General features: G+C 38.9%; 1 protein-coding gene across 3 annotated transcripts in view; it reads right to left on the bottom strand.

Annotated features, from left to right (window-relative positions):
* Positions 1 to 12,552, bottom strand: part of TMEM117 (transmembrane protein 117) — a 189,941-nt gene that overhangs the window by 15,610 nt on the left and 161,779 nt on the right. For all 3 annotated transcript variants that reach the window (XM_015628236.1, XM_015628237.1, XM_019006725.2), the window contains one exon: positions 6,446 to 6,575. In XM_015628236.1, coding sequence (XP_015483722.1) covers positions 6,446 to 6,575 — 130 coding nt within the window. The remainder of the gene's footprint in view (positions 1 to 6,445; positions 6,576 to 12,552) is intronic.

Genomic DNA, 12,552 nt, shown 5'->3' with positions numbered 1-12,552 from the left:
TTAGGACAGTGTTAATATCACTGTTTTTCATATTCTCACTGTCTGAAAATGTTTTGAAAATGGCCATGGGCTCAAAAGTTATTTGATGCTGTGTATGATAGAGTGAAACCAATCCACACATAGAAAAAAATCACATAATTCTCATTTCCTTAGGAAAAGTAGGCAAAACAAAAATTGCAATGAAAATGGAAATAGCTCCACCCCTTTCACATTAAGAATTTAAGCACCCACCTGATCTAAGAAAGATACACTGCTCCTGTTTCATAGAAAGTGTGAACTTGAAACTCCCTCACTCAGTTCCTAGTCAGAGCTATGCAGGCAGAAAGGAAGCCCTGAGCCCAGCTGCTGGGATTGTTGGGTCCATGTGGGCTATACAGACCACTCAGGTCCATCATCCCACCCAGCCAAGATGAACTGCAACCTGCATGTCTAAATGGCAGCTAGCTGACTGAGAACAGCTGCTGTTCTGTAGAGGATTTTCTCAAAACTCCTTGAATTTCTTATTTCTAGACAGTTTTTCCATTCTCTGCATCACTGCTATGCTTGATGAGCTCTATGACTTTTCCTTTTCTTTTGAATACAGTTGTCACCTGAACCAAAGGCTGTGTATGAGTAACTGTTTTACTATAACCACATCTGAACACAGTCAGTGACATCTTTCTGCTCCTACTCAGCAATCCCTGTAGCCAAGGGCTGCATTCATCTTCTTAGACACAGAATGACTGAGTTAGTGCTGTCTGGGGTACTTAAAGAAAGTATTTACCTCTTTCTAGAATACAGTGTCTTCTGCTGTCTATCCCTTTCTGAGACAGGTACTTCACTGCTGTACTAGCAGGCATGACAGCCAAATAAGCCAACCAAGCAATCCTTCTAGACCTGTGATGTTTTGGAGCACAAAGATTTCATTGTGCTCATATGTCGTTGCACAGAAATTTAATATATTGACCAGCCTTTAACATTATAACTTAAATGTTAATAATCTATGTATATGAAATGGTTTTCTATTGCAACTTAATTTTAGCATAATCATTTTTATAGCAAACTTTAAGTTATACAGTCAAGCTTACATAGGAAATAAGCTAAGTAAATTAAAAGTCAGTCACAACATTTGATCTTGCGCATGAACAAGTTCAAGTTTGCAAGTTTGCAAAGGATCATAATAAATATAATATTAATGTATAGATATTAATTTTATTTAAAAATATTTTGAGTAGATGAAAAGTGACAAGGGAAAATGGAGCCCCACACTGAAGTTATTTAACTTCTCTTAACCAGTTTCTGTAGGATTACTATAACTACTGCTTCAGGGTTGGCTCTAATTCAATGAAATTTGTGTGGCCAAGAATACTGGCATATACCTGACCCCACTTAGCCCTTCTTGAATGGTTTATTCTAAGACAAAATTTGAAATGGAAGGATATAATAGGATCAGCTCTCAAGACTGGAAGGCTAATCAATCATTTCAGCAAACTGAAAAGAATTTTATCTAGTTTTCAGTGAAGTTAACAATGAAGAAAGTTATGTGGGAAAATAGGTTGTGCCATTCAGCCATGCACTACCTAAAAAGAGACCTGGTAAATAACTTTATAACTTAATAACTTTCATAGCACTGACATTTTACATGCCACACATAATATTTGGAGAGTTAGGAATCTGATTTGGTGTATTTGGAAATGTGGTAGAGTACTGAAATTTGATTCAAAAAAGATCCTCCAAAATCAAAATTGGACCCAAGAGTGTTAGTGTCCTTGTCAGGCTGTGATGCAAGATATGAAATGTTTTTTATAAGCATTGTAGAATACAACCAGTATTTGGGGATGAAAATTCATTCCTGTTTTCTGAGAAAGCATGTCTGAAGAGGACTGTAACCTCCTGGCTGGCACACTCACCAGAAGAGAAAACTTGATTCTACAATAACCTGCACTTGTGGCATCTTGGACCTCTGTCACAGGACCATCTGAACACCAGCCTGTACAGAACTCTGCCTAGAAACAGTCTCCCCTCCCTGCTGAAGCTCAACAATGAGCACATTGAGCACGTGAAGCTCAACAATTCACTGCACATGAATGCCAGGGGTCTTCTCATTTTGAAAGAAGTATGGATTTTTATTTTCCTCTTTTCCAAGAATTGGCATGTTTTCAACATGGAACAAGATTTTTGGGCAATCCCACACACAGCATTTGGAATATACCCCAATATTCCAAACCAGCTGCTGATTCTGGAGCAGTTTCATTTTTGTATGCCCACTCTGGAACAGACCATTCATTTCCCAAAAGAAGGATCTCCTGTAGAAGCCAGTCCCCAGCAGCCTTACTGAGGTCAAGAGGTAATGTGAAAATTTCACTTAATAAGGCTAGACGCAAACAATCTCATGCTGTGCAACCACAGCCAGAGGCTAGTGTAGGAAATGTTGACTTTAGACTTCTATCTCAGCTGTAATTTGTGTCTAAAAGTGCTCAGACACTGCTGTAAAACCTTTGAAATGTTCCTCCTATCTTCTGTCACATTAGTGTTATTAGCTAGATACATGCATACAGACAGACCACTCACAGCTGATCTAAGATGTTAAACCTCTGAGGTTTTTTTCACATCTGTGTGCACTGACAGCTTTGTTTTTACCTCTAACCTTTCTATTTTTGCCCACAGACTCCCTCAGGCTGCTCTGTGTAAGTTTGGGCTGAATCCAGACAAGCTGTTGGTTTAACTCCACACGCCAGCCATGCTGGGAACTCCCCAGCTCTGAAGGTGAGGGTTTCTCCTTTGGGTGGAAGGGCACTTGGGCCAGATTAGCCCTTAGAAACATGTCATAAACAGCCAGAGAAATCTCCCATCTCTTTTGATACCTAAACTATAACATTTTCAGTTTGAAAATTATCTGCATATTTGATAGTAGATGCTCCTGGATTTTCAGTGCAGCCATTAAAGAGGATGAGGCAGGCCCCCCAGTGCCTTTTAAACAAGGAAGAATCTGAAGAAACAAAATTTAGTTTTAAGTTTTACAAATTTCCCTGGGTATTATAGAAACTAGGATAGACTATGTATTTTCATAAACATCAGCCTAAAAAGGAAAATACACACTTTGCAATGAACCATCTGTCAAGGGAAATCCAGATGAGCTAAGCAGATGCAGGAATTCAAGTTATTTTTGATGTTCATAAAAAAGTGGCTATCAAAACAGAACGAAAATATTTAATACTCAGTAGATGCTTGCAAGAAGTTCCTAGCTGCAAATAAATGAGAGTAAAATGAGGTGCTCAGTTACCAGTAAAAATAAGATAAACTTTTCATAGTAAATTTAAAATTACACTGAAGCATATCAGCTAGAGTCAGGAGATGTTAATATTACTGCCAATGACATTCAGAAATCACAAGTCAGGCCTAAGAAAACATGTTATCAGTTTAAAGCAGCTTTTTAGACATTGAATTATGCAGAAGCAAACTTTTTCCCCCTGCAATCATGATCTTCATTTTATGAAAGATAATTTAAAAAGAACGAGAAAAAGAACAAAAGAAAGAACAAGAAAAAGAAAAAGAGCAACTGTTTAAAGACTTGTGATGAAATCAGGAGAGCTGGCAACACAGAACATGTAACTGGAATTTTCTTCTGCACAGAACTTGCTCAAAGCCATCAAGGACACACCAACTGAAAGGTGGCTTGAAATCCTTGACTTCTTAGAATGTTGCTTTCCTTAAAGCTGCTCCTTTGTGGGACCATTGCTTATTTGAAAAAGCAATATTGAATAGGGTTGCTTTTATTTATATCAATCAACAGTGACTAAAACAGACTGTGTAAGAACTAATAAAGAATAAAATTTGCCAGGAAAAGGATGGCAAATGTTATTTCAGCCATGCTTTCTTTCTCCTTGCTACTTGGGAGAAAATGGTTTCCAGTTTCTAAAAATTTGAGCACAGGTCATAGATTTACAGCCTGGATTTATCCATATAGCTAGTACTAAAAGAAATATTTTTTAAGGCCTCAGTGTTTATTTCCTGCTAGTTACTTAAAAGAAGTCCTATGGTTAAATTTAACATTCTGGATTCTGTGTATTAAACAGGGCTTAAATAGAGGTGTCTTCCTGTCATTATCATTGTCCTACCGCCATGTCACCTGCTGCAGTTGCATCCATGGGCATCATTTTAGATTGGAATATATTAATCTTTATTTTATATATATATATATTTTTTAAACCAGATTTTTTCTTTTATTAGCACCTTGATTTGAGTAGAATATTCAAGTATCTGCGCATACAGACAGCTACTAGAGCTTGAAAATTATCCAACATGATGCCCTAACCTAAGACAAGAACTGATGGCAAGAACAGATGGTTCAAGCAAAACTTACCCAAAGGGAGGTTCTTGTGCCATGTGTTATGGCTGTTTATTAGATCTCCTAAAGGGTGGTGCAGCACTGAGATAAAACAGGCACTCAGCAGACAGGATACGTGATGTGCAGTCAAATGGATTGATTTGTCTAGCGAATCTAATAAATGGATCTTGTTAATGCTGAGCAGGGAAAAATTTCCCTCAGCCTTCATTCATTATCTCATCCTCATTAAAAGAATGCCTTCTCACTAGAAAATCAGAAAGGACTCCAGTCCTCTCTGCAGAAGACTACAATGCATAAATATTGGTTTTATTTGGTTGGCCTGTCTTCAAACAGCAGCACTGCTAGCGGTTGCATTTCTGATCACTAATTTATGTTCTTTGCTCTTGTTTATTCTTTGATTATCCCTGATTATCATCAATGTCCCTGTCTCTTCTACAATGCAAAACTGTTCTTTGCTCTTCAATTCCTCTTTTATCACCCATTAATTATATGTCAAGTTTATGTATCTGGTGACACAGCCCAGCCTGCCACGCCTCAGCCATTTTTCCTGCTCCTCTGTGCATCCATTCCACTACTTTTCCTTATACAATGGAATAACAGTACAGCATCTGGGAACTTTGTGGGACTGAGCCCCTCCAAATTCATTCCCTAGTCTTGAAAAAAATAAAAAAATAAAAAAAAAAATCTTTTTTGCTATCCTTGAATTCCATACCTGTAATTCACATAAAATATTTGGTACTTAAACCTTTTGGTTTTTTGTTTTTTCTCTGCTCCTTTCTCTTTTTGCCCACTTGGGAGAGAAGAATATATTCATCATGTACACATCACATCTCCTTTCACCCTACACCTTCTAGTCACTGACTGGGCCATCGTTTACTTTATCATATTCCATAAACCACTAATGGTTCAAACGTTTTCCTTCAGAGAACATGTACCATGTGCATGTACCAGCTCTTTTTTCTCCTTGCTGGCTGGCTGTTCTCTGTCAGCATTCCAGCAGGGCACCTACCTTCAATTTTGAAAACTTTTCTATCCCTACATCTGCAATTCCTGCTGGCCCATTTGCCTTCCCACAGTCAATAGTCAACAGGCAACTTCTGCAGTATTTTTCTCTTCTTTTCTGTTTTTTAATCTCATTTCTGCATTCTCTGCTGAAAACGCCTTTTCTGAGGCCTCATTCAGTCTGCCTCAACTCAGTGCTGGTGTCATTCTTTCCTTGACACATTTTCTTCCCTTGGCTTCAGCTGTCTGCTGAGCTTGTGACTCACCTGCTAACTCTTGGCCTTATCTTTGTATCATCTCTGAATGCTCCTTTTGTCCCTGGTCTGCAGGATTTTCTTTTGGCTTGTCCTTGGTTGCCCTCATCCATCTTATTTCTGCGTGGCGTCATGTGCTGTGACTTTTTATATTAGCAGTTAAAGACCCCTGCCAATTCACACCTGCATTCTTCTGTTATCCATTATTATCCATCTCTTCTCAATGTAGAGAGAGCAGCTATATTCCTTTTGTATAGCTTGAAGGTAAAACCAAAATATTTATCCCTATTTAACCTTCTTCTCTTTTTCATTCCCTACTGTTTTTAAAATACTGACTCACAGTATGCAAGAATCGGGTACTTTTTATCTATATGTATCATCCATTTGAATCACTGCAATTCTATTTTATTTGAGGTTATTTAACTGTCTGCTTCTAGTTAGATGACTGATGGAAGTAAAGTTATGAGTGGCCTTTGCCAGATGAGAATTACTGAAGTTATGAAAAGATTTTAGCATAAATCATAGCAAAGGCATCTGAAAGCATAAGAGATTTGAAGATGAAATAAGCTGCTAATTTCCCTGAGAGAGTAATTTTAGATAAAAGATGTCTGAAGTTACATCATGTATTATTGTCACAAGAAGTTGCTGAAATCCATGAAAAGCAGCAGGCCTCTCTGATTTGTAAGATACAAGTTCCTCATTTCCTTGAGACGGTTGTATCTGGAGAATATGGATATGGACAGAAAAAGAGATAGAAAAATAGTCTGGGACACACACACAAAAATCCACGTTTAAGACCATGGGAGCATACATTTATTACACAGAAGCAGTTCACTGTGTGACAATCTGTAAATTTACCTACCTGTTATGTGTATGTGATATTCCTCTTTCAGTATCTTTTGGAAATAAGGTACTTTGAATTGCATGTGTGCTGAGGGCAAGCCTGGAAGATTCACTTCAACATCACCCATAAAATGTGGAAACTCCCAGTCCTGTTAAAAAAGAAAAATAAGAGCCTAAAAGTAAGCTTTCATGGTATATTTTTTCCTTTAAAATGGCTTAAATTAATTAAATTAGAAATGTTCTATATTTAAGCCTCCATTATTGGATTTTCTTATGTTAAATTTGACTGACCCACTTGAAATAGGATACCTATTTTTATTAGATATTACAATATAATTTTTACCTCAACTACATGTGTATAAAAGCTCACTTCAGAATGACAGTACTTAACCTACCTTACCAACTGATAGTACAAAACAGTATAAGAATACTTATTTCAAACCTGACAATACAAAGAATAACTATATAAAAACTTTGCTATGCTACTTGCTCTTAGTAACTTGTAATTTGGCAAACAGTTTACAGGTATGAGATTGACAAAGAAGGCCTGAGCCTTTTAAACACCACATATATCTGTATTCTACTTGTTCAACCTGTGTTTTCTGTATTTTGTCTCCATACATTTAAATAAACAATCACTGCAAGTGCAGACCCTTCAGCATAATCTGCCTGAATCAACCCAAGCACAGTTTTCTCCACTACAATATTTCAGCTGACAAGATAATTTTGGGAATGTGGAAGCTCTTACCTAGCATTATGCATATTTTGGTAGCATGTGGTACTCCAGCTGAGGAAGAGCTGCATTTAAAGGAATTTTTCACTTGGTTATCTGTACCCACCATCAGTCACTTGAAAATGGGTACGATGGCATGGCTCATTAGAGCCCAAACTGAAAGCAATAGTGCCAGAATCAGTATGATTACTGTCAGTGTCATTACTCCATGCACTGCAGATTGTTGATGATCTCCTCTTACAAACACACTGCCCCTATTCCCATGTACACGTCTGGACTTGTATCCAACAAACTAGTGCAACAAGCACCCAAATTACTAAAAATAAAATAAAGAAATCCAAAATGTGAAGAACTCTGTGAGTGACTTGTGATTCCTTCACAGGAAAACCATTCCAGCACAGCCATCTCCCCATGAGAACCATTTCCATTATTTAATATTCAGTTTTGTAAGGATGGAAATTTTCCTTACAGAGTAATATAAAAAAATAAGTATTCAAAACTAAGAATTATCTATTGAATTGGGAGGAGCTGTTGACTCCCTCAAAGGAAGAGAGGTCCTGCAGAGAGACTTTTGCAAATCAGAGGGCTGGGCAATCACCAGCTGTATGAAGTTTAACACAGACAAGTGCCAAATTCTGCACCTGGGGTAGGGCAGCGCTGGATGTACAGACTGGGGAATGAGGTGCTGGAAAGCAGCACTGCAGAAAGGGACCTGGGGGTCCTGGTCAAGGGAAAGCTGAGTTTGAGCCAGCAGTGCCCTGGCAGCCAGGAGGGCCAGCCCTGTCCTGGGGGGCATCAGGCACAGCATGGCCAGCTGGGCAAGGGAGGGGATTGTCCTGCTCTGCTCTGAGCTGGGGCAGCCTCACCTCCAGTGCTGGGGGCAGTTCTGGGTGCCACAATATAAGAAGGATACAAAGCTATTAGTTAGAGAGTGTCCAAAACAGAACAACAAATATGGCAAAGGGCCTTGAGGGCCACACTCCATGTGAGGAGTGGCTGAGGTCTGCTCAGCCTGGAGGAGACTGAGGGGAGACCTCACTGCAACTTCCTCATGAGGGGAAGAGGAGGTGCAGACACTGATCTCTGCTCTCTGGTAGCCAGTGACAGGACCTGAGGGAATGAGGATGACCTGAAGCTGTGTCAGGGGGGATTTGTTATATACCTCAAAAGGTTTCTCAGCCATAGGGTGGTTGAGCACTGGAACAGGCTCCCCAGGGAAGCTGCTGCTGGTCACAGCAATAGCCTGACAGAGTTCAAGAAGTGTTTGGACAACATTGTCAGTGCAGAGCCAGATGCAGGCCTTCTGTGTCCCTTTCAACTGAGGATATTCTATGATTATATGATCTCTGAAAGATTAATCACTATATATGACTTAACATCCAAGACTTAGCTCTCCAATATTTTCTGATTTTATGATCTAGGAATAGCACAGCCTGATCACTAACAACTGATTTGTGCTAACTATTCATGATACTGAGTTAAATGAATTAATAGGAGTGCAAGTGAGGAGAAAATCTGATACCCTTGACCTGGTTCTTCATTCACAGCAATGCAGAAAGTGTTAATTTACAGATGTAGAAGAGAAATAAGGATGCTCTCCTTTTGCTGTATCACCAATGCAGTGCATGTACTCCTGGCAATACCTGCCCAGCTGCACAGTCCCCTACCCTGCATCTGTAGACATCCCCTTCCAGGTGGTAAGCATTCAAAATATGCCCAGAGATAAAAAATTTATGCATTCACACTTCCAGTTCACAGTTTCTAATAAACATCTCTGGACTGGCTCCTCTTGCTAACTCATACATATTCTTACCTAGAATAAATAGCAAGAAATACATTCCATATTCCTGAAAATAAATGAATGGAGAACTGTGAACTCTGCATTATATTTACTTATAAGTAAACATGGGTCTATAAATCTGGCCTCCTGCTCCTGCCTCGCCCCAAGGCTCCTACTGTGCCTTTTGCTGATTTACAGATAAAATTCCTCCATGCAGAATTTTGTATTGGTTTGTGTCTCTGCAACTGAGTTTTTTATTATAAAGAGTTTTTTCTCATCTGGATGAGTATTACTTGATAATAACATTTTCTACATATATGCCCCATACTGTATGAAGCATGCCTGAATTGTATTGTGACCTTTATTACACTGAAGCACTGTAATATGGTGTGGCCATAACTAGAGAGATGGACACAGGCTGGTGCTGGAGACCTCACAGCTATAAACAACTCACTGGTGTTCAGCTAAAGAAATGCAGATCTGGGCTGTGCAAAACTACTTTTAGGGGTAACAAGGAGAATAAAGAAATATCTCACATAAGACACAACCTGTAAAACCTTTCTGTAGCCTGGAGCTTCAGATCAAGGAGGAAACAGCAAGGTCTAAATGAATTATCAAATATAAAAGAGCCCCAAGCAACTCCTAGCATATGAAAAAAGAAACCATCACAATGAAGATCATAGCTGTCCCAGCAAAGGACTCCAGATGCCAATGACACACCATATGCTCTCACTGAATCCCATCAGACTGAAACTGCCCATTTCAAGACCCACAGGAACAGAGGGAGGGTGGATGAAACATCAGGAAAAGCAGTAGAAACTAAGAAGTGTGTGCATAAGAATTTAGAAATAATAATTATTATTATTACTACTCCTCCTCCTCCTCCTACTACTACTACTGAAACTTCTTTCTGCACAAAAGTATTCTTTTCTGTCATGATTAGATCTCAACCAATAATGATTTTTGGATTACCTTGTTTAAATTTAACACTAATAATAAAATCTTTTCTTTATATATAAAGAGCCTTCATCACCCATAAATAACATTTTGAATGTAACACCTTCACATAATGTTTATACAGTCTTTATGCTTTATACAGTCTATACTTTAGGAACACTCCCATGAAATGACAGAAATAAAATAATTTTTAAAAGATACCAACAAATAATAAAATGTATTTGAAAGAAGTTTTAAGATAAGGAAACTAAAATAAAGAGTTAAACCTACTGACTTGCATGGAAGTCACTACAGACGCAGCAGTTAGGAAAATTAAGCTTTAAGTTAGGGATTAAATAGCCTTTGGATCTTCATTTGACTCACAGCTTTGGTAAGTGTGAGTGTCAACTGTCCTCAGAGAGACATTATCACCTGCAGAAACTTAGCTGTGGTATTATTACTGTGCCAAAGAAAAGTTGATTATTACAGTTTCAGGCTAGTGCCAATATCAGGCTGTCAAATCCAAACCAAACGAAATGGCCATTTTACCAACTAGATTCTAAGAAAATGTTGTCTAAAATCTTTTGAATCTGTTTGTTTGGTTTTTTTTCTTTACTAACAGCCAAAAGACAATTTCAGCAAGATCCAGGAAACAATTTTCCTGAGAAATTCAAGATGCATTGTGGATATATTCCACCTCATTTGTTAACAGCTACGAGAATAGAGTAAATGTTCAAGCCCATAAATCCAAACATTTCCCATTCTGGAACATAGCTCAGGCCTGCATCATGTTTCCCTACGTGGTATTTTCTCTGTGGCCTCTGGCATCAGTCTGTGTTCACCACTGGGACATGAGTGCCATGTGTTATGTTCTTAAAGTTCTCAGCTCATAATTAGGCAGAGTCCACTTGATCAGCTTTGGTCCTTATTGCTGAGGTGCCTGTACTCTGCCATTTGTGGGATCTCATTAAGAGCTGGACCCAAACTACCATACTTAGAATGAATTGCAGAATTTCAAAAATAAAGCCATACAAACATACAGTGTATATACCTTTCATACTGCATGAACAGACTGTTTCTCCTTTACATCCATCAGCATCAGATTTCTAATATTCATCTGCTTCAGTGGGTGCCAGCCTGGGGGGGATGGGACTGTGACATACATCTACTCAGTGTGTGGAGATGAAGCCAACCCAGAGCCAGCAGCTTAAATCAGCTCCACAGAGGTCTCTAACCTCAGCGGAAAGTTTTGTGGAGTGTGCAAATCAAATAAGGTTATTGCCTCATTTCACTCTAGTCATTGAGGAAAGGGCAGCCAGAGGATGAATTTAAGATCACTGAGGGCTTCATCCTGGTGTCGCAATGGGCAGAGAGCACCTCTAATTTCCATCAGCTACATCATTAAATGCAGAAGCACAGAAAAAACATGAGGAGATCGTGGTATTTTGATTCTCTTCCCTTTGGTTCTAGCTACCCAGGCCAAACAAGCACACATACTCTCTGCTGCAATGCCAGGTGTTAGTTTAAGACCCTACAGTGCAGCTGGCAGCACCACTTTGGTTACCTCTTTAAGTAAAGATATTTTTAGCAGTGAGAACTGAGCATCAAAGCCAGACTTTCTGAAATGGTCTAGCCATTTTCTGCCATTGTCTGATGAAAGAGAAGGCATTTCCTGGGCATCCCTGTCCTGACCTCAAGCCAGGACACACAGCTGCCCAGGAGCATATTGGCAATGTGTGCTGGCTTGGTACAGGACTGGTCCTTGTTTTTTTTTATTGCAGGTTCTGGGCCATGTCTCCAGAGCCCAGAGGATGAGCAGGTGCTGGCAGGATCAAGTCAGGATCATTAGCTGTCTGGGAGCCCCCAGCAAACCACATCCCATGCATCATGCACACACAACCCCACATGCCTCTGCCACAAGCCTCTCTTCACCCAGGGAAAAATGCCACAGACAAGGTAGGACTATGATTAATTAGAAAACACTAACAACTAACGGTGAAAAAATGTGCCATGGTTTTATCTCTCTCCCTGTTTGAATTTAGCTATTGGTGTGTTCAGTAAGTTAAGAATAATATAAACACTGTTCAGATATAATGGGGAAAGAGGAATAAAGCACACTGAATATTTCTGCCTTAAGTAGCAATGACATATGCTATATTTAAAACTATGAACACATTTGTACTTTAAATGTCTCAAAATCATAAATAAAAACAGTGCAGGAACTGAGAAAAGGCATATATTAATGTTTATATGTGTTTCAGAAACTGACTATAACATTTTTTATTTATTTATCATAAACTTTTTGAGGTGAAGACTGTTTTCAGACATCTTTGCATCTTAGAGCATGATGGACACAGACATCGTGAGGAAATTTCAGGAGATGCAATTGTTTTGTATTTTTGCACGTGTTTGAAGTAAGAAATGAACAGCCAGAATTCAGACACAAAGGCCCAGCTCCTCTGTGGTTATGTCTAACTTCATTGCAGTGCTGCAACTTGCAGTGATGTCTACAGCTGAGATCTCTATGAGCTGCTAAAATGCAAACATATTTATAATATCTCATTGAAACACAGGTAAGAAAGAAAGTGAGAAGCCATGACTAGAAATCACTTTCATGCTTGTGAGATCAAACTTACTGCTCACCTTCTGGCCTTCTGTTCTTTGACAAATAGAGGAA

This window comes from Parus major, chromosome 1A, assembly GCF_001522545.3.
Source record: "Parus major isolate Abel chromosome 1A, Parus_major1.1, whole genome shotgun sequence".
Lineage (NCBI taxonomy): Eukaryota > Metazoa > Chordata > Aves > Passeriformes > Paridae > Parus > Parus major.
Note: the sequence above shows the minus strand (reverse complement) of the source record. Positions and strands in the feature narration are given on the sequence as shown.